This window comes from Ambystoma mexicanum, chromosome 1p (assembly GCF_040938575.1).
Source record: "Ambystoma mexicanum isolate Mex_15411 chromosome 1p, UKY_AmexF1_1, whole genome shotgun sequence".
Taxonomy (NCBI): domain Eukaryota; kingdom Metazoa; phylum Chordata; class Amphibia; order Caudata; family Ambystomatidae; genus Ambystoma; species Ambystoma mexicanum.
In genome coordinates, this window is record NC_090921.1 from 191,867,561 (window position 1) to 191,886,776 (window position 19,216).

At 45.8% G+C, this 19,216-nt stretch overlaps 1 protein-coding gene across 2 annotated transcripts in view; it reads right to left on the minus strand.

The window, feature by feature from the left end:
* Positions 1 to 422: 422 nt before the first annotated feature.
* Positions 423 to 19,216, minus strand: part of LOC138567823 (protein mono-ADP-ribosyltransferase TIPARP-like) — a 149,233-nt gene continuing 130,439 nt past the window's right edge. Inside the window, exons 3-6 of one of the 2 annotated variants that reach the window (XM_069646320.1) lie at positions 7,660 to 7,822; positions 5,554 to 5,741; positions 4,896 to 5,159; positions 423 to 2,573 (exon numbers count right to left, since the gene is read on the minus strand). In XM_069646320.1, coding sequence (XP_069502421.1) covers positions 2,123 to 2,573; positions 4,896 to 5,159; positions 5,554 to 5,741; positions 7,660 to 7,822 — 1,066 coding nt within the window. In that variant the 3' untranslated portion in view covers positions 423 to 2,122. The remainder of the gene's footprint in view (positions 2,574 to 4,895; positions 5,160 to 5,553; positions 5,742 to 7,659; positions 7,823 to 19,216) is intronic. The other variant, XM_069646324.1, reaches the window with a different exon arrangement.

The following is a 19,216-nucleotide window of genomic DNA, read 5'->3' on the forward strand; positions in this document are numbered from 1 at the left end:
GCTGGGCCCTTCTGCGCCTCATGCATAAAGCACTCGCCCTACCTGAGAGAGAGGGTCTTCCTTGGTTGGGGGGGCGGTGCTTGTCCCTTCTGTGCTGTCCCCCCAGCACAGCCAGAATCCTTGTCGCCAATGTGGAAATCTGGGTTCTGGATAACGACTCTGACTTCATGAGATAAACAAGTAACTTTTTTATTAAGCTTCCAAGTATTACATCCAGTTCTTAGAGTCATATTTGTCAGATGGTAAGTTCCAGTTTACATAGGCAAACACCGGCATCCTCTCTCTCAGTGGTCTACATCTCAACTGACTCTCCTGGAACCCTAGTCATATCACAACACACCAACAGGTAGCATTCCATGTCAGTCAAACCCACCTTCTCTAGATTCTACAAGGATGCAAGAGGAAGACCCATCACTACAATGTTACTATAAAAAGGTGACTTTATTGAGAAAAATATTTTTCCCTGCGACAGAACAGCCTGTAACACAACACAATAGACATCACTGTTCCTTAAAAACCTTTTCCAAGACGCACACAAGAAAAGGGAGCAGATACAAGGTGGGCTGGTATGGTCTCAAAAACCAGACTCTAAAAACTCTAAACTGTAAGGTAAGCATACCAAGGGAATTGTTCATCATTGGTCAACAGCCAAGTAGCTCCTCCAGAGTCTGCCGATGGATCTCCCTTTGAACCAATCAGAGGAGAGCAACCGTAGGATAAAAAATGGCAGTCAAACTAATGGGTGTGCTGCACAAGGTTTTTTAGCAATCGCCTGTGCAGACTTGTGTTTGGGGGCGAAAAGAGTGAGGGTTTTGCTAGTAGAGCAGAGGGGAACAATGGTGCGAAATGAGTGCGAGTGAAGACTGCAATCAGACAAAAAAAAGAACAGTAAGGATGTGAAAATGTGGTCAAAAGGGTGCGAGTGAAGGTTTAGAGGTGTAAACGTGTGTGTAGTGGTTGTTCAAATATACGACTGTAGGGGATAAAACAAAGTTTCCTATCCTGACTCCCCAGCAAAATTAAATACTATCGCTCGAGAACAGGGATTGGCTCTAGGGCAGCAGCGAGAGGCTGCATGAATCCTGTTGAGAAAATGCAAGTTTGCCTCTGCAAGACCCAGTTGTCCCCCCCGAGATAAAACCAAATGGGTTTTGGTAGAGCAATCGCATTGCATTATGACCAACTGCAGCAGGACTGTTGGGATGGGTGATCAGGGCTAGGGAAGTGGCTGGTATTGGTGACCTGTGCATGGAAGGAGCCCTCCATTTCACATAGATCAGCCTGGCTGCGGGATACAGACCGAACACAGCTCGGGCTAAAGCTGCAGAACAAAGTCACAGAGGCTGCTACTACGCACAAGGACTTTCGAAATCACAGCTTTGCTCTCTCTAGCAGAGCTGCAGGGAGATCTGCCGAGCTCTTCTACCAGTAACGGGGCTGGCCATGGCTGCTCCAAACTAACATGCAGGCACAGAAGCGTTGGATGTGGGGCTCGGATACTTCTGGTGACTACTGTGTAGAAAGGCCTGTGCTTGGCCTGGCCAGAAGGTTCCAGTGGACCTTTTCAATCCTGGAATACCCAGTGCAAGTGGGAGACAGAAACACATAAGAAATTGGTGTCTTGGTAATCATGGGTGGTGGGCAGGAAGAAGTCATCAAGAAGATGTCCGAAGACCTGCATATTGGTACCCCAACAGCTGAACCACATGCCTTGGTGACAAAATGGCATTGCATGCAGCCGGTAGTTTATGGAAGTCTGGTTGAGCCTATTTGGGATTGGTGGCAAAAATTAAATATTTCCTGCGTTGGCAACAAACATGGCAGTTGGTTCATGTTTGAATGCACACAACGCGATCAACAAATTCTATTTTTTATTTTAAGTGGCTAAGGCACTCAACGTGAATTGTTACTGTTTCCTGCATTTAGACTACAAGTGTTCATTCACTTTCATTGAAAAACATTCTTCAGCAGCAATGGAGGTGTCTCATGGACTACAGTCTTGTTTCCTCTTCATGCACAACCCAGAGGGGACTGTCAAGGGATTGGCCATTCCTCGGATGACGGCTCCCAGTTTTGTGCACTGCGACACAGGCTTCCCCGAGGCAACAGTTTATGTGCAACATCAGTCCAGCCGGAGGACATCCTTGATCTGTTCATACTGGATGATAAAGTAGGGGTAACACTGATCGTTGTCAAATATCACATAAATCTGTGGGTCCTTCAGGCTGTCCACGCACGAGTCAAAGAGGTCACTTGCGGGGTCTTCCGGCACCAGAGCCGGTGGTCGCCGGTACGAGCAGATGCCGGGTGCAGACTTGCCGACAAGCACTTTGGAGAGGAACACATAGTGCTGCCCGCTGGGAGAGCAGGGGGCATAGCGGTGGGAGTATTTTGCTTTCCTGGCAAAGTAGCTGCCTTGTCCATAGATGATGGCGTGCTTGCCAGATAGTCGGGGGTCAAAGTTGTGCTTACAGATGGCATCGATTAAGGAGTGTGAAGTACCATGGAATAGATGTCGCTCGTTGACGAGCCGCTCCCGCTCAGACAACTTCCGCGACATGTGCGCCTTCTTCCTGTGGAACCAAAGAAGAACGGATTATTAAGAGCACCTCATTTTGGCATAAGCAAATATGTCAAAGTTGCTAAAGGGGTACACGTGTTACAACCATGTGCCATTCTGAGTTCCAAGCAGAAACATGCTTTGCGTTTGAAATATGCTGCCACCGAAGTCACAATAGGTGTAGCTGAAAAGCACACCAGATCTACTCCGAACACTACCCCCCAGCCAAGAGACATTGCTTTATTTCCCCACCAAAACAGCCTGTACTTTAACGGCATCAGCACAATCTACTATCAGTTCGCATCACCAGTACGACTCGCAGGACTCCACAAATTCAACCACATCATCCCGACCCTCGTCAAACTGCACTGGCCCTTGCTACAAGCACCAACGCTACTCCATGATATGGCATTTATAACGCGCCTATACACAAGTGTTTCAAGGCGCGACGAGGCAAGGGATGGGAAACAAAAGGGACGACAGATAACGATCTTACTAGGCCAGGTGTCATTCAGATCGCGCAAGTGCATGGGAAGGGGGAAAGGGAAAAGTGCATGGGGTAAAGGAGAGGGGAAAAGTGCAGTACAGGGGATAGTAGAATAAATAAGATAAATAAATAAAAACGGCCAGATGTTGGCAAGTGCAGACATAAGTGCTGGTAGGGGGACTGTCGGGAGACAGAAAACTGTTCCCAGGTGCAGGGGCTGCCCGGGAGGCAGTGCAGGTGTGCCACTGGCGGGGCCTGGGCCCGAGATAAGAAAGGGTGGCCAGGTAACCAGTGCAGTTTCAGCCAGGAATTCTGCAGGGGAGAGAGGGAGAGAAAGCAGAAGCAAAGAGGAAGGTTTTGAGGTGCTTCCGGAACCGGAGATGGTTCTCCTCAAGTTTCAGAGAGGCAGGAAGGCTGTTCCAGAGGGTCATCCTCAAGGGGTCACCCTGAAGTCTACCTCACCGCGAGACTCTACTTCTGGTGAATCGTAGGCCTCCAGAGATGTGAAGACATGCGCAGACTTATCTCAAACAGTGCAGGTAGGAAAGAACCAGAAGACAAGACATCAGTTATGCCCCAAGACTGTGGGACCTCCTACCCGTGAACACCAGACACGTCCTCCCGTACTTCTACATTACATTTCAGGAAGGAGCTCAAGACCTTGCTTTTCAAGGAATCACTCTTCCCAAACACCTACGTCCACCCCCCCCCACTCCCCACCTAACCAGAGACAGAGTTATCTGTCGCCCGCTCCCCCCCCCCCTTAACCTTGCTCCCCTGGATGTAGAACCCTTACTACCAAGCTACACACCATCCCTGGTTAGCAGCACACTCCCTTTTCACTCTGCTTCCCTCAGAGTGTCCTTCCCCAGCCCCCCTGATTTGTAAAGGGCTCCATTGCTTTCTGAAGATAGACCCCCTGCTCAATAAATATCCTATTAAATATGAATAGGATATGTCTCCTGTAACCTTCGGCTCTCCAGATTTTTGGGACTACAGCTCCCATCTGCATTATATAGTGTAGTCAGTTGTGAGGCATCATGGGAGTCATCGTCCAAAACATCCAGAGAGATGCAGGTTGAAGACCACGGGGTTAGGGAAATGCATCATTTTGCCCCATCTAATACTGTTTCGGTGCCTCGTTTATCAATTCATCCAAACTATACATAAGGCTGGCAATGCACTGCACCAATTTGCCCAAACCATGAACTGCGGATTAGAATGTGCATCGGCTCAGGCCAGCTACCGAATATCTGCATAGGTACTGCATCTAAAAATCAGTGAGACAGGGCATCAAGTCCACCCAAACTAGGTCTAGTAGCATCATCACGGATCAAAAATGTATGCAATATTGGCAGACATTGCATTATTCTCGTGTAACACATGCACCCCCCGCCCCCCTCCCTGCAGAGCAGCAGAGTCATTTCCCAGTCCGGCAGGATTCTGCTCGCATAGGAATGCATAACTTCCAATCTAGCACCTCACAGAGACATACTGCATTCTTGTATGTGCTAATGCTAACTCGTAGCTGAGGCCATCTCATCAGGGGCGTTTTCTGGGTTTGGAAAAGATCTGGGACTACGCGAATGGGAATGTCGGGACTCGGGGCTAGCTAGCATTTTGGTTGTATTATCTACTACGTAGTAGTGAGACCAGGCTTCCTTTCCAACCACACTTTGACGGTCGAGGCATTGGATGATTTATCAGAGAATGCACATTTCCCCAAAACAAGATGGCGCATGGTAACCAAGGGCAGATGCGTTTGCAAACAGGTCATGCACCATATAAAGCAAACCCCCAACCCCCGCCCTCCCCCCCCGCCCACTTTTGGCCGGCAGCTTGGCGTACCGTTTGTATTTGTCCCATAGGAAGCAGTTCTGTACCCGTTGGATACTGGTGATCATGTACTTGGACTCTGGCATGGTCTTGTGGAAGAAGCTGTAGATAAGCCGATAGCCGCGGTCCTCGAAGGACATGGGCACCTGCGTAAAGTCTTGCATGTCGTCGACGTCCAGCCACGTCTCGGGATACGGCTGGTCAATGCTGGAAGCGCTCAAGGAAAGCTGGCCAGGTAGTGCAGAGTTCTCCGGGGAGCTTGTGCCAGACAAGGTGCTAGGGAATGGGAGTTAAAAAAAAAAATGAGTCCTCAACTAACAGATGGAACCAGGAGGTCTTACTGTTGCACGCTCCTCAGCACCCAGATCCTAACACATGAAGGGCATTCTTTTTGCAAATAAATGAATGAGAGAGGAAAGGGGCTTAGATGTAGTCTCTAGTGAAGGTGCATGTACTTTTGCTCCAATCACTGCATGCACACAACAGAGACTGCAGGGTTAATCCCGTCATGCCATGCATGCACAACAAATTCAATGTTCCTCAAGAGCCCTCCCCACCCCTCCATTCTACCAATAATCAGATCGGAAGCAAGGAGAAATAAGGATCCAACAGCAAAAAAGAACTAGTTGGGTACATGGCAAAGGGGCAGTATGCATGGCTTTTTCCTTACCGGAGTTGAGGCAGCAGCATGACAGGCGAGCAGAAGATGGGGCGGCAGCAGATCTGCCGCTTGGTGCCGGTGACCATATTCTGCTGGTAGCCAGCCAGGAGGTCCACAACATAGTGATATTGTGGCGTTCGGCAGTGAGCCTCCCTCGCGCCCTGCCGCAAGGCCTCTTCAATGTTCTGCACAAAGACCTGGAGGAAAGGCAAAGCCGAAAGAAAGTCACGTGACCAGTATGGTGAAGCATCCAGGAAGCTTAGCGCGTCCCAGCATAGAGAACACTAATTACACTTGAGCTATGGCCAGATGGCAGTAAGGGCACCTCAGATTTCCAACCCACTTCTACTCATCCTTCAAGACTAGGTAGTCTCCCCTCACCACCTACCGCAAACACAACCCAAACCGACAGACTGCCCAACCCCCAACAAACCCCCCACCCGCAGAAAAACAGGCACTTCAGTGCTGCCTGCCACAGAAGGCCATGCTTTAAGTTGGTTTTGCACCCTGGCTTTCTCCGGCTCCTGCGTTTTGCACTCTGTACATCTATAAAATGTGCACACTAAGAATCAGCAAAATTTGAACCCCAACTACAATACTTTGTTCGACAAGAGCGAGTGGCGTTGCTCTCCTTACAGCACTTCAAGCCCCTTCCTGACACCATTGACTGGTATCCTAGAGCCTGAAGACTGCTTCTTGGAAAATGTATGGCCTAATGACCTTGGTTAGGCTAGGTGTACAAGTAGGATAAGGTTTGTATGATTTGGAGCTAAAAGCTACTCCTTAGTAAGGGGATGCAGCTGGGTCTGAACAGGAAAGCAAGCGGACAATAGACCCAGATCTGCTCAAAAAGGGGGTGGGAGGGTAGGATGGAATGAATGTCAATGTACTCAAGGCAGGGATCAAGTCCTAAAAAGATTTTTTTTTTAAATCAACAAAAAGTGAGGGGACTCATTAACATACGCGATGGAATGTGATGTCCCCAAAAACGAGTATATCAAGGTTAAATATAATACCATAGGCAACGGCGTCCGCCATCTGAAAAAAGTGGGGACCCCATCCGTCCGCACGTACCCTTGACTTGCGCCCTGCGACTGGGCATGGGGGGGGGGGGGAGTTTGGGCGACTTCAGACTCCACTACCAGACAGCCGCATGGCAGAATATCCAATTCGTGTCTTTAGTCCTACGTCAGCAACGCTCCCCTGGAAGTATGGGCTCCCCCGGGGGATCTAAGGAGGGGGAAGGGAGCAGGAGGCAGAGGTGGGTGGTATCAGGTGGGGTTTTACTCTTTGTGGTACAAGTGCAAGTTTGAACAGCATTTTTCCCCTATTTGCCAAGGAACCAGTCCCTCCAAGTGCTGACTAGTGGGATTGGGAGAGCCAGCCTTACACAACAGGGCCCCAGAGTTTGGACGAGCTACCTGCCAAATCTACAGAAAGTTAAAGTCCTCTTCTGTGGTTCCTGTGAACATATTTAGGGTACCAACTGGCCAAGACAACCACTGGTAGACTTGGAACCCAAAGAGGCCCTGGAAATAATTTTCAAAGTGGCCCCATATTACACATTTTAAGCAAGCTCAACCCTTTACCTATAGTAAAATGTGAAAATTAAATACAAAAAGAGGCCGAGGGTGCAGAGGCCTACCAGGAAATCTCCAGAATCACCCTGAAGGTCAGTCCAGCCCTGAAGACAACTACATTCATTTTATGTAAAGTAGAACAGCTGAAACAGTATGGTCCGAAGGTTGAACCATTAAAAGTAAAATCCTCCAAAGCCATATTCTCCTAGGAGGCCCGTGCTCAGAATGCGTACTCCGTGAGCAGGAACCTTCTGCTATTCCAGAAGTAGCAGCACATTGTGCTTACTTTTGGTAGACTGGCATTGGAACACACTCACCCCCATATCACAAGGAAGCTTTCTGGACACTGGTAGAGCCGTTAAAACAGGTTTTTTACTCAAGGAGATAGAAAGTAGAATTGGGGTCCTCAAGCAAGGACAAGTAGTTATCCCTCAAGGCGCCATTTAAACATTCCTGACATAGCAGTTCGCACTGTGCATTAACTTCTGAGGTTCCCAATTTAGAACACTTTCTTCCCATCATAAGCCTTACTTACAGGGGAACACTCGAGCCAATCGCCAGCCTCCTTGTAGTAGTATTTGTAGCCGGTGTGGAAGGGGGTGTATGCATTGGCAGAGGTACTGAGTCGCCGCACGCGGTTGAAGACACTGCTGTACCAGATGAGTTTGGATTGGAGGTCGATTACAAACGGAATGCACCTGTGGGACAGAAACAATGGTCGGTAAAGGCACAGAGTAAAGAGGGGGGAGGAGGGTAGAAATCATGAGGCAAACAGGCAAAGTGAGCAAGATGAGAACCAACCTTCCATAACAGCTGATGTGCCTTAAAACTACAGTAACTGTATAGCTGTACACTTTGCTGTAAGTGGAGATCATCATCCAATCACAAGATCATACAAAAGGGGTACACATATCATTTTGCAAGCTACTAGCCAGCCTTACAAAGTCACTCACCACCTCTATTAGACGGTTCAGATTCTAAAGTTGACAAGAGTCAGTTAGCACTAACCAATGGCTAGCAGGGTGTTGAGCCCTGATACACCAGCAAATCTGCCTTTTGGCTGGATCTTAATTGCATCTAAACTTCAAGCTCCTTCTGAAGCAACCATTCTCCACCATGGAGTATTTGAAAGCTTCTGAAATCGTAAAGGAGGGTCCCCATTCATGCAGACCCCTGTTGCAGGTAAGTGAACGTCACACTTATAGCAAAGCACCTGAAGTGATGGGGCGGCACACGGCAAAGGCAAGTTAAATAGCTTTCTTTATTATTTAATTATATGAAGTATATTTACAAAGGAGCTCCGCTCTGGTGCTCTTCTGCAGTCAACCACCGCAACCGTCCAGGCGTTCTGTTCCCCAATGACATGTCAATACCACACCCCGCCCTTCTTTCCAAAGACTACTACCAAACAAATGTTATCCCTCGAATATGCAGGTGGTACATGAGATCTGCCGGATGTTCCCCTCTTAAGACTTCTCCATGTTACCGCTCATGTGCACTGCTGCGGCTTGCTCTGTGTGGGTCGCCAGCTAAGGAATAGGATCTTTCTACATCCACTCTTCCCACTCATGGCTCCTCCATGCACACCATCACTCTCTCAAATATTCCAAACTCTTCCATCTTCATTGCATTTTTGCAACACATGGATAGGCTTGGACCATCTCAACGGACCCTCTTTTCAAAAGCATTGGGTAATCTGATCCTCACATGGGCCTAACCTCGGAAACGTGGGATCCTTCTCCTTCCCGTCGTACCCCCTCATTCCTTTCCTGGAGACCTCTTATGCTACTATCGTGCAATTACACCTATTTATTTTTTAATTTATATTTTTTTTATTATGTTTGGTTTTTCAAACCTTTCCATCAATAAAAAGGGGCGTGGGATAAAAGAAAAATACAGTTTCCATCCCTAGATTTCCTTTCTAATTAACGAACAAAGAATTAAAATCACATCTTCCATAAGATCCCAATTCCAATTAGATGACCTCCTATTAACAAGTAGCCTTATCATTTGGGAGATCCAAGACCTCTTCCGTACATTTAATCACACCTATAATGGTGGATCAATTATCACCTATTAAAAACTTAAGACCACCATCCCTTTGGTAATAGGGCCTCACATTCTTGGCTAGTGTCATACATATATTTTGACCTCAACCCAGTTAGGGTTTTACAATCTATGATTAAATTGTCAAGTGACTCAATCCTTGACGTCTGGCCTCAGAATCTACAATCAGAGCTAAGATCTCCCAACATCATTCTCTATCCTAGAACTTCCCAAGTTGGTAGAATATTCAAACACAATATTAAAAAGAGGTTACAATACCATAAACTGGAGAAATTTATCAGGTACCTCAGTAATTGATTCAATCCTCTACCTTCCAATTCCAGAGCTAGCTTATATGTCAGTCTCTGGCCCCAACGTGACAATCCAATCTTGACATAATATCTGCTGTTTGACTTTCCCAGGATTTTCCAACAGGGTCTCTTTATAACGATCTGACTCTTCTAAACAGGTGTTACAACTCAAACATCTAGGCAAGCATCCCTCTTTTTGCTAGCATCATGTTTTAGTATATCAAAAATCAATACATTTTGCATACAGTGCCCAAGTCTTCCATCTGATCATCGATCGCATTGACTGAAGCCCCAACTCAAACCTAACCATTCCAATTGGGAGAGGATTTGGGAAACGCAGCACTCTTTTCCAGATTCGGATAATCGCTGCGCCATTGATCAAAATAGGAACCACCTTCTGTTTAAAGAAGGTACCAACTGGAAACAAGGAAAATGTCCCAAATCTTTTATGAAGGATTACCTCCTGGGTTGTAGGCCGCTTACATTTTAATTTGATGTTCTCCAGCCATTGCTTTTCACTAGTGCTGTGGTTTACAAGGACCCCCAAATAGGGCAACAAATCCACCTGTATCAGGAAATCTGTGCCCACGCTCCATCTGAATCTCTCATTTCTTTTCTCATTTTTAGGTTACAAGATGATCATTTCGTTTTTTTTTTTTTCATTTATCTTAAGACCATGCAGCTCACAATATTTTACCAATTCATGTGTAGCCGCTGAAGATCAATTTGGGTCTGGTGTAAGATAACTTGTCATCTGCGTAGAAAATCAGGGGGACAAATTATTTGTTGATTCTAGGACCTGAACCGCGTTCTGCCCCTCAGGCCATATCTGCCAAATAAAGATTAAATAAGGCAGGGGCTAGAGAACAGCCCTTCTTCAATCCTCTATAAAGTATTGATTTTTTTCCGAAAGTTGACCTTGGGTGGAAAAATTAACCCGCACACTTCATAACTGCCTCAACCAGATCTCTCTGGCAGCCCCAAGCTAGGAGTTTTCCCCATAACCTCTCTCTGCTGATACTATCAAAGGCCTGCCCAAGCTTGATAAAGGCTACGAACAGATTTTGCCCCTAAGGTTTTAGTCTTTACGGTGCTCAGCAGAAAAAGGTTAGGGCTAGTCCCCACTCCCTTGACAAATCCAGTCTGCCTCAGAAGGAGGCACCCATCCTCTCTAGCCCATCTAAGTAGGTGCCAGAGCAGAATGGAGGCGAATAATTTTCCCAGGATGTCTAGACCGGCAACTGCCCTATAATAGTTTGGGCCGTCTCTACTGCCCTTATACACTGGGATTATCAGGGCGTATTCCCAGGACTCTGGCACACCCCTGTACTCTAGGATTTGGTTAAACAATAGGAGACAGAAATCGGCCCACAACAACGAGTTCCGTTTTAGTATGTCATTATTGAGACCATCCGGACCTGCTGCTCTAGACCTGTTCCGTTTTTTTTCTATTAACCCCACTATAAAGGTCTTCATCAAACTTGATGAACCATTTTGAATCTCTCTCTCCTTTTTATAGAGTTCATTACTGTCCTCACTTTCCCATACCGGCCTAGAGTAACTGTGTCAAACAGAATCAGACTGCCTCAATGGCCAGTCGGCTTCAGACACAGCGTGCAACATGCTTTCCAGTGAAAAACCTCATTATTGTTCCTAGTGTTTCTTTTAGCTATTACTTTCAGCATTTCTTCAGCATCTTGCTGGAGGCGTAAGGCCCTAGAAGAGAGTAACCAATTACAATATTGTTCTTTCCTTTTTTTTCATAGCAAGTCTCATTCGTCTCCAGCCTGTTAAGCTTTGTCAGATCAGCATTTTAGGTTTTCCTTTGTTCAACAAATTCTTTATTATAGAAATGCAGTCTAGTCCCATCATACCTAGGGCCTAAACTATTTCTGACTTGAACCTGCACCAGTACCCAGTCATCAGTTGTTTCAGGCCCACCACTATCATAGGAACTTCCAAATAGCGGATTCTAAGTCTAGTAACGGTTTGGTTTACCTGTAGGTCCTCGTTTTTCCTTTTTAGCACACAGACTCCCATCTGGTTACATTTCAGCTCCAAAAAGGTTATGATCATTAAGCCCCATCGACATAACCACTAATTGAGAAACCCATTTATGAATATTGCCAGAGACAAAATAATAGTCCAAGCAAGAGTGTCGACAACCTCGGGCCCATGTATAGTTAGCCGGCATGTCTCTCCGGGTTTGTCCATTCAGTATAAGAATGTCATGCTCTTCATTTATCCATTACAGGGCCTTGTACTATAAACCAGTAGGTGGTAACATTTTACCCTTATCAAAACATCTTATGGGGATTATGATCTTTCATGTAAACCTTGTCAATTAGACAAAATCATGTTATTAAATTAACTGTCATTCATGAACACTGGGTAACAATATATATTCAAAATCACTGGAGACCTCAGTAGACCCCCCCCACCTTGCTCCCAAATTAGGGTGACCACTTGGACATACAGGTTTAGATTTATAGTTTCCACAATACTCGGACCTCTACCAGATTTACCATAGTAAGTAGTCCAGATGATGGGCGTCCCACTGTGTTATTTCTTGCCGCGTTAGATTTAACCTCAAACCCATCGCAAATTGGTTGAACAGAAAGCCAGGTCTCTTGTCAACCGATGAGATCGTACTTTCCAAACACCAATATAAATGGTTTCCTTTCTTTCCCCCAAACATGAATTCTCTGATTTTTGAGCTAGAGCCCCTGCCAACCATGACCCTTTTTTTCTTGCAGTTTGCACTCATGGTCAATCTATGTCGGTCGTTTACCCTGCATAGAGAGGTCATTTTTAACAATTGGAAGTCTCTAGCTCCCAGAGAGTGGTGGATCTTTATGTATGCCTATCTGGGCAGTCTCAGATATGCCAGGGTCATTTATTTCCTTGGATATTTCCTTTTCCACTCTCCACTGAAACTTTTCATGATGAGAACCACCAAATAATCTGACACCCCCATGACTCAGGAGGGGCTTTTTCTCTGAGATGTCAAAAGCCAAGAGGAGCAGATCTCCTGCCGATTACAGCAGAATACTTAGCACCAATCTGGAATGTAGGTGGAGTATAATCCAGTCCATGAGAGTCTCATTTACAGATTTGACTATTTTGATGTCTTTGGATTTGATATTCCTCAACTTCGGGGCACAATGCAAAAGTCTCAAAACATTTTCCTGATTTAAAATTAATCCATCCTTGGCAGGAATTAGTCTTTCAATTGTCACTACCAAGTTGGGCAGTCCATCAGGGGCCCCCAATTTTGTAGATTTTTCTTTCAATTCACCATTACGAGATTTCTTTCTCCAATCCAATGTCGTTTCCAATTTAGTACGAGTTTGATCCTTTTTCTTCTTTCCTCAAGGTTAATGAAGTCAGAGGGAGGTTAATTTCTGATCCACTTTCAACTCAGGGTAGTTATTTAAGGATATAGTGAGGACAAATGCGTTTCCTCTATGAGATGGCACGGATTGATTTAGCGGTTCATCGCCTTGTATTATTTCCTCAGTCGCATCACCCTCATTGATTGGCTCATCTAAGTAAGTAGAGATGTCTAGGCATCGAAGCATCTCTTCATCCATTACCGTCTCTTCTTTATCTGGTTTCCTGGTTAACTTGTATCCCCTCTTATCTCTCCCTTTTGAGCAATCAATGGATTGTTTGTTTTCAGCGATCTTGTCTGATTTGTTTTTATCAGGGAAGGGGTTGTCCGTTTACGCATAAATTACCTTGAACCATTACATTTTAATTGGTTGACGTTTGGCTGGTCTTTAGGCTTTTTCGGTACAATGTCTTCATCTCTTTGCGCCCTTTCTTTACTCTTAGGTTTCTCAAAGATCACATATGGTTTGAAACCAGTAGTCTTGTCTTTTATCCCCTTAACTGGTTCTCTCCCAGTCATCTCTTCAGACCCTTAAGTGACTGTTAGGTGCACTTCTTTTAAAAAATACAGTTCCCAGAGTTGTCCACAGTTTGAACAGGGATCCCACCCGAAGTCCTGGATATCAATTGAACAGGCTGTCTAGAATCTCTGCCGGCAGAGTTACAGGTTTGGAGATCTTTGGGCTTACGAGTGTTACTGTGGGTCATTCTTGCCCAGTTCAGTACATTTTTTTCAAGGTTAAACAACCTCTTCTGCCATTGGAATGAAGTTTCAGCCTCCCAAACTAGACAACCTTTTTTGTATGAGCCATTGCAAGTAAGGTGGCGTGATCTTTAATTGTCTAATTCAGGGACTCGTATCGTTTAATAAAGGGGTTTAGGGACACCGTTAGACTTGACATGATGATGGACTACGTTTTCCAGGGAAGGAGCAGCCTGGCGATGGCTCCTGAAAGTAAAATTTTGGCTGTACATGGAACCATCCAGTTGTCCAGAGTCTGAAGAGGATGAGAAAACAGATCTCTGTGAACTTGGCACTCTCTGCAAAAGGCTACATTGAGGTCGGAATATGAGCATGTATCTCCAAAACTCGATCCACATCATCTGTATTTCTCAACGTGGTTACGGTCGGTTCTACCCGTGTCGCGAGCGACTTATTTTTATACCATGATGTTTTAATCCTGCTTTCAATCAAGGTTTCACACTCCGGCCTGTTTTTAGTTGAAGCTGGACCTTCCATTGTACTTTTTATAACTGCCCTGTCTCAAGTGAGTTTCGCTACAATAGCATAATGTCGGATCTCAAGACAATTGGACTCCAAGCTCCTATTTGCCATAACACCTTGGAATTTACATTCTTCTCGGAAATTTGATTCTGCGTAATGGGGTGGGGGGGGGGCGAGGAGGAGTCTGGACGTGTGAATACATCTTCCAGATATTTCCCCCATCAGCAAAGTACTAGGACTGGTTCTAAGCCCTACACCGGAAATCTCCCCCGGGTCCGCATGGCTTTTCTCTGCTTGAAGAGATTCCTCTCTTGAGGTTTGGTATTTGACACTTAAGGATTTCATGGTGGGTAGTTGGGGAATGTTTGCAGTTCCAATGGATACTAAGTCCGCATCATTTAATGCTTCAGAGCAATCGTCAAGAGTCTTATAATATTTGCATGGCTCCTTTGCGATCCTGGCATTAATGTTTTTCCTTTCCGAAACAATCAAGACATCCAAGTAACTTGTGTTGACTCCACGTTCAATTTCTCCAAGATCTCAGGAGTTTATGGGATGGAGTACAGGGTGCTATGGCGTGAAGCAGCACTTCACTACGTGTACTACCCTGCCCTCGATTACATGGACACTTTGATGACATGACGAGTCACCTGCTTACTCCTCCACACAACGTGCAAATATCAGTATCAGATAGTCGGTGTAGGGCAAGAGGACCTTGGGGGTGGGGTGGAGGGAAATGGGGTGTGTGGGGACCTGTGTGAATCCTAGGCTCAGAGTGGCAGCAGGGCAGAAAGAGAAGATAAAATGCGGCTCGATGGACCAATCTCCAATGGTGGTTCGGACTCAGCGCTAGGTACAATATGGGCAATAGTTCAATAAGGAGGCCGAAGCGGGGGTCACTCACCAATGTCGTGCTGCAGATGGAAAAGCAGTTGGTGTATTCGGCCTCCGAGTCTCGAGGAAGTCTCACTTCTACGTCTCCCGGCACCCCAAAAGCACAGACTGCAAGACTGCTTCACTCCGCCAGTAGGATATTTTCAATAGCGCTCCGCTTCCACAAAAATAGAGAGAGCAAAAAGACTCCTGCAAGACGCCAGGTGATAGCGTGGGCGCGTAGGATGAAATATCAAACCTCGCACATTGCTCTACCAAATCATTTGATTGTCCAGTGTTCGACATCCTTGGAGGGGTCAACCTTGTGTTCTGCTTTCTCCCCCTGCCAAATTCAAATGTCAATATCCCGGTGTTTGGAATCTGGTGTAAAACAGTCCACCACCATTTCCTGCATCACTTCCTTCCAATCTCTAAGTTTAGCCAGGCCTATCATATTGTGTCTTTATTACCCCGATAAATAGTTCAACCACCCCATCGGCCTGGGAATGACTATATTGCACTGTTTCTAAGAGTTATGGCATTCCATTTGAATACTCGTGCATTTCTTTAGATTTGAATTGTAAAATGTAAATGTAAAATGTGTGGGGGTGGCTCGCTGTGTGCATTCCCGTTCTGCTGGCTTATATCCCTTGCCATTGAAGAACTTCTACATAAGCAAGCAGAGTAGTCTGGAGCAGTTACACAACGAAAGGAGACTGGTGAACCAAGTGTCAACAATGTAAATGTCCTCTCCCCAACTGTCCACCACTTTAAGTGCCAAGGACGAGTATACTCGTCCTTTTTACATAGACTTCAATAATAGCTTGGCACTTATTTTAAAATGTTAAAGCGGGTCAAGAATAGCATAGACTGGACCAGCACAGAATAGAGCTGGAGTAGCACGAGGACTGTTGAGGACTTCATCTGGCTCGAATCACAACTCATCCCCAAAAAGAGGACCCGTAAACAGACCTTCTCTTGTCATGCACCCACCCTCTGGAACTCGATCCCGGTGTCGGCTAGGAATACCCCCACAATTCTCCAATTTCACAAATCAAAACATGGCTCTTTGAACAACACTTGAAGGAGGCCTAATTCCAATGGACGCACAGACCTCACAGTACTGCGCTACGATTAAAAGATGCCAGTCAAAATGCCGGCTACCCACACTCTGTATAGCGCACCGCGCTTTAAACAATAAGAAGCCAGTGCAAAGAATATCAAGTGGTAATGGCAGTTGGTATTTAGAATACCTGGAGAGCGACATTAGGCAACATCTTGCACAATGAGGGAGATTCAGAGAGAGGGCCCGATTGGGGGCGGGGCGGGGGGGCCTTTACGGTCCTCGCGTTACCAAGTCTCCCCTAACAGGGGCGTATCTCACAGGGGAACTGCAAGCATGAATGTTAAGCTAAAGGGACAACAGGCGCGTCTCCAAAGAAAATGGATGTTCCACAGAACCCCTTGGTTGACAGCAACTCTTTTGTGACATTAGCAACTCTATATGGGTAACGAGGATGGTCTAAGGCACGACAACCAGGAAACCAAACTCCCAGCACACGCCTGCACATGAATAAAATAATTAAAGGAGCAGAACCAGAGGCGACGCTCACCAATGGCAAAGGTGTGGTGGGCTAACCCCCACCTCAACATTTTGACCAAGTAGCAGTCAGAAGTAGCCCCAACTCTACAGCATTGCCCATGCTGGACTTTTCACATAGTCGTTATTTTTTTAAGCAGCGCTTTTGTAGTGCAGAGCTGCAGCAGGCCTCTTAACCAGTGAAGGACAAGTGCGGCGGATTCTATTCCCTTTATTAATCAGCTGCAACATTTGTTAAGTGTTACGATTTGATCCTTTGAACTGCAATGATTTTCAAAGCCTGCAGCTGGCCTTTCAATCTATGCCTCCTTCAAAACAAGCTGCGTGCCTGCGTCACACACCTAAAAACAAGCTGCATGCCTTTGTCACACACCTAGAAACAAGCTGCATGCCTTTGTCCACCTAGAAACAAGCTGCATGCCTTTGTCACACACCTAGAAACAAGCTGCATGCCTTTGTGTCACACCTAGAAGTAAGCTTCATGCCCGTGTCAAACATCTAAAAACAAGTCACGACCACACATTCTTTTGTTGCCACGGTCTTTATATTTTAAATAGTAAAATAACCAAAAAAGGCAGTTTATTTCAGGACAGATAGGGTATAACTAGACCCTGCTGAAATCGGCCAATCCAGCCTTTAGAGCTCCCTTCATACTGCGTTCTGGTACTTTGACTGTTCATATGAACAGGACCAGGTTCACATACATGAAGATCTGCAGAGATCTGGGGAGGTGTACAGAGATGTGTGTAAACCCTGGAAGGAGTAGGCTTGCATTGCGAAGGGCAGCCTGCCTTTCATCCCTCTGCGGTTGATAATGGACTCGGTCGTACGCCTTTTATTTAGAACCGCTTATTTGCTATGTTGTGAAGCAGCAAAACTGCAGCAAAGCGCCCTAAGCAAAAACCAACCCATTTACAGGATTTGCATCATATGACTGGGTTTATGATGGATGTAAGTGGAATGCAAGGATGAACCTGGGCATATGAAGGCATGCTTGACATGTATGCTGACTAGGCATGTAAAGATCTCCCCAACATACATGGTAGCACATTTGAATGTGAGACATTTTGGGAATTGTTAAACAAGCTGTGGACATTCTTAAAGCATTTGATGACTCGAAGGCCAGTATTAGTGCAAAACCTCCCACAAAAAAAAAAGGATAGCTGTCTCTACACCCCAAGGACACATCCAATTGGCGAGTGACTGCAAGAGCCAGATGGAAGGCGCGGCCATTACTGCAGCTTCTTGGTAATTGGGCTATAAACAACGTAGATTATTTGAATGGAAAAATCACTTTAAAGGAATAGGCTACCCAGTCATTCCGTTTTTGGCCCCAGCGAGCACCCTTACAAGAAATATTGTCCAGGGGCTGCGGCGCTTTATCGCGCTTTCACATTTTAGTTTTCTCCCTTCTCTAATGATAACGGGATTTGGGGAGAGGGTCCCTGTAGATGAAAGAATATGAGGTTTTCAGGGGGCATTTGGAGTACACCAGACACGTGCTTACTCAATGCCCCCGCACTAGTATCACTGTAGAAGCTCCACTATCAGAATGTTGTCAGTCGGCGTCAAGATGTAGCTCTTGATCCATAGTGGGCTACTATAGTGGGAGCTTGGGCTAGCGTTACAAATGTGACCTATCTTGCATGGAAATCCATTAACTTGGTCTAAGAGTAGAGCTAAATAATTTGGAGCGATTAACTGAGAGGTGGTTTTAGATTGCGAAACGTATAATGTCATTATCTTAATTTACTATGTATTATCTATATTTATAGTCTGTATGAATTATTTTATATGTATTTTCTGGACATATCATTTGTTGATTTAAACGTTTTATCGTGTAAAAGGGTTCTTTAAATATCCAGAGGTTTCTAAGCGCGGACCTGGGGATCAAACCTGTGTTGCTCCATGTCGTCTTGCTTCCAAGGCGAGAATGGTGCCGAGACCAGATACATACACTTAAATATAAAAACATTCTTAAAAAACGTAATTGGGCTGGGAAGAGGGCCGGTACTCGATGTGGCTTTGTTCATTGCCAACAGATGGCTCCTCTATGGTGGAAGACATGGGAAGACTGGCTAGTTAAACGAAAGTGCATTTGGTAGCCTGGGTGGCCACGAGCGATGCAAGGGGGTCCGGGCTATGCTTATCGGTATTCTCCCGGTCTACGTCAGGAGTCTCGTTTTCACCTCCTATGTTTGTCTTTCGTGGCGCATGAACCACCCCTCCCCCACAACTTCCGTTCTCGCCAGGTGCTGGGACACTGGCTTCCTGTTGTGTCCTTTCGACTGTATTCAGCACTGTCTGGGCAGGGACTGGATGATATAATTGTGTATAGGCGCTATATAAATAAACTATGTGTTTCAAAGCGCTTCAAGGCAAGGGAGGGAACAAGGGAAAATACAATGACATTCTTACAGGCCATGAACAGTAAGGATGTGAAATTAACTATCGTACTCGGCCTGACGACATTTCAGATAGTGCAAGAGCTAAGAAATATATAAGGAAGGGTGAGAGTGGGAAGGAAATGGAAACAGACAGGCGACTCCCGTACTAGGCCTGATGATATTTCTGGTAGAGCCGGAGAAAAACAAGAGGTGAGGGAGAGGGGTGCAGAAAGGTAGGGGAGCAACAAAACAAGCGA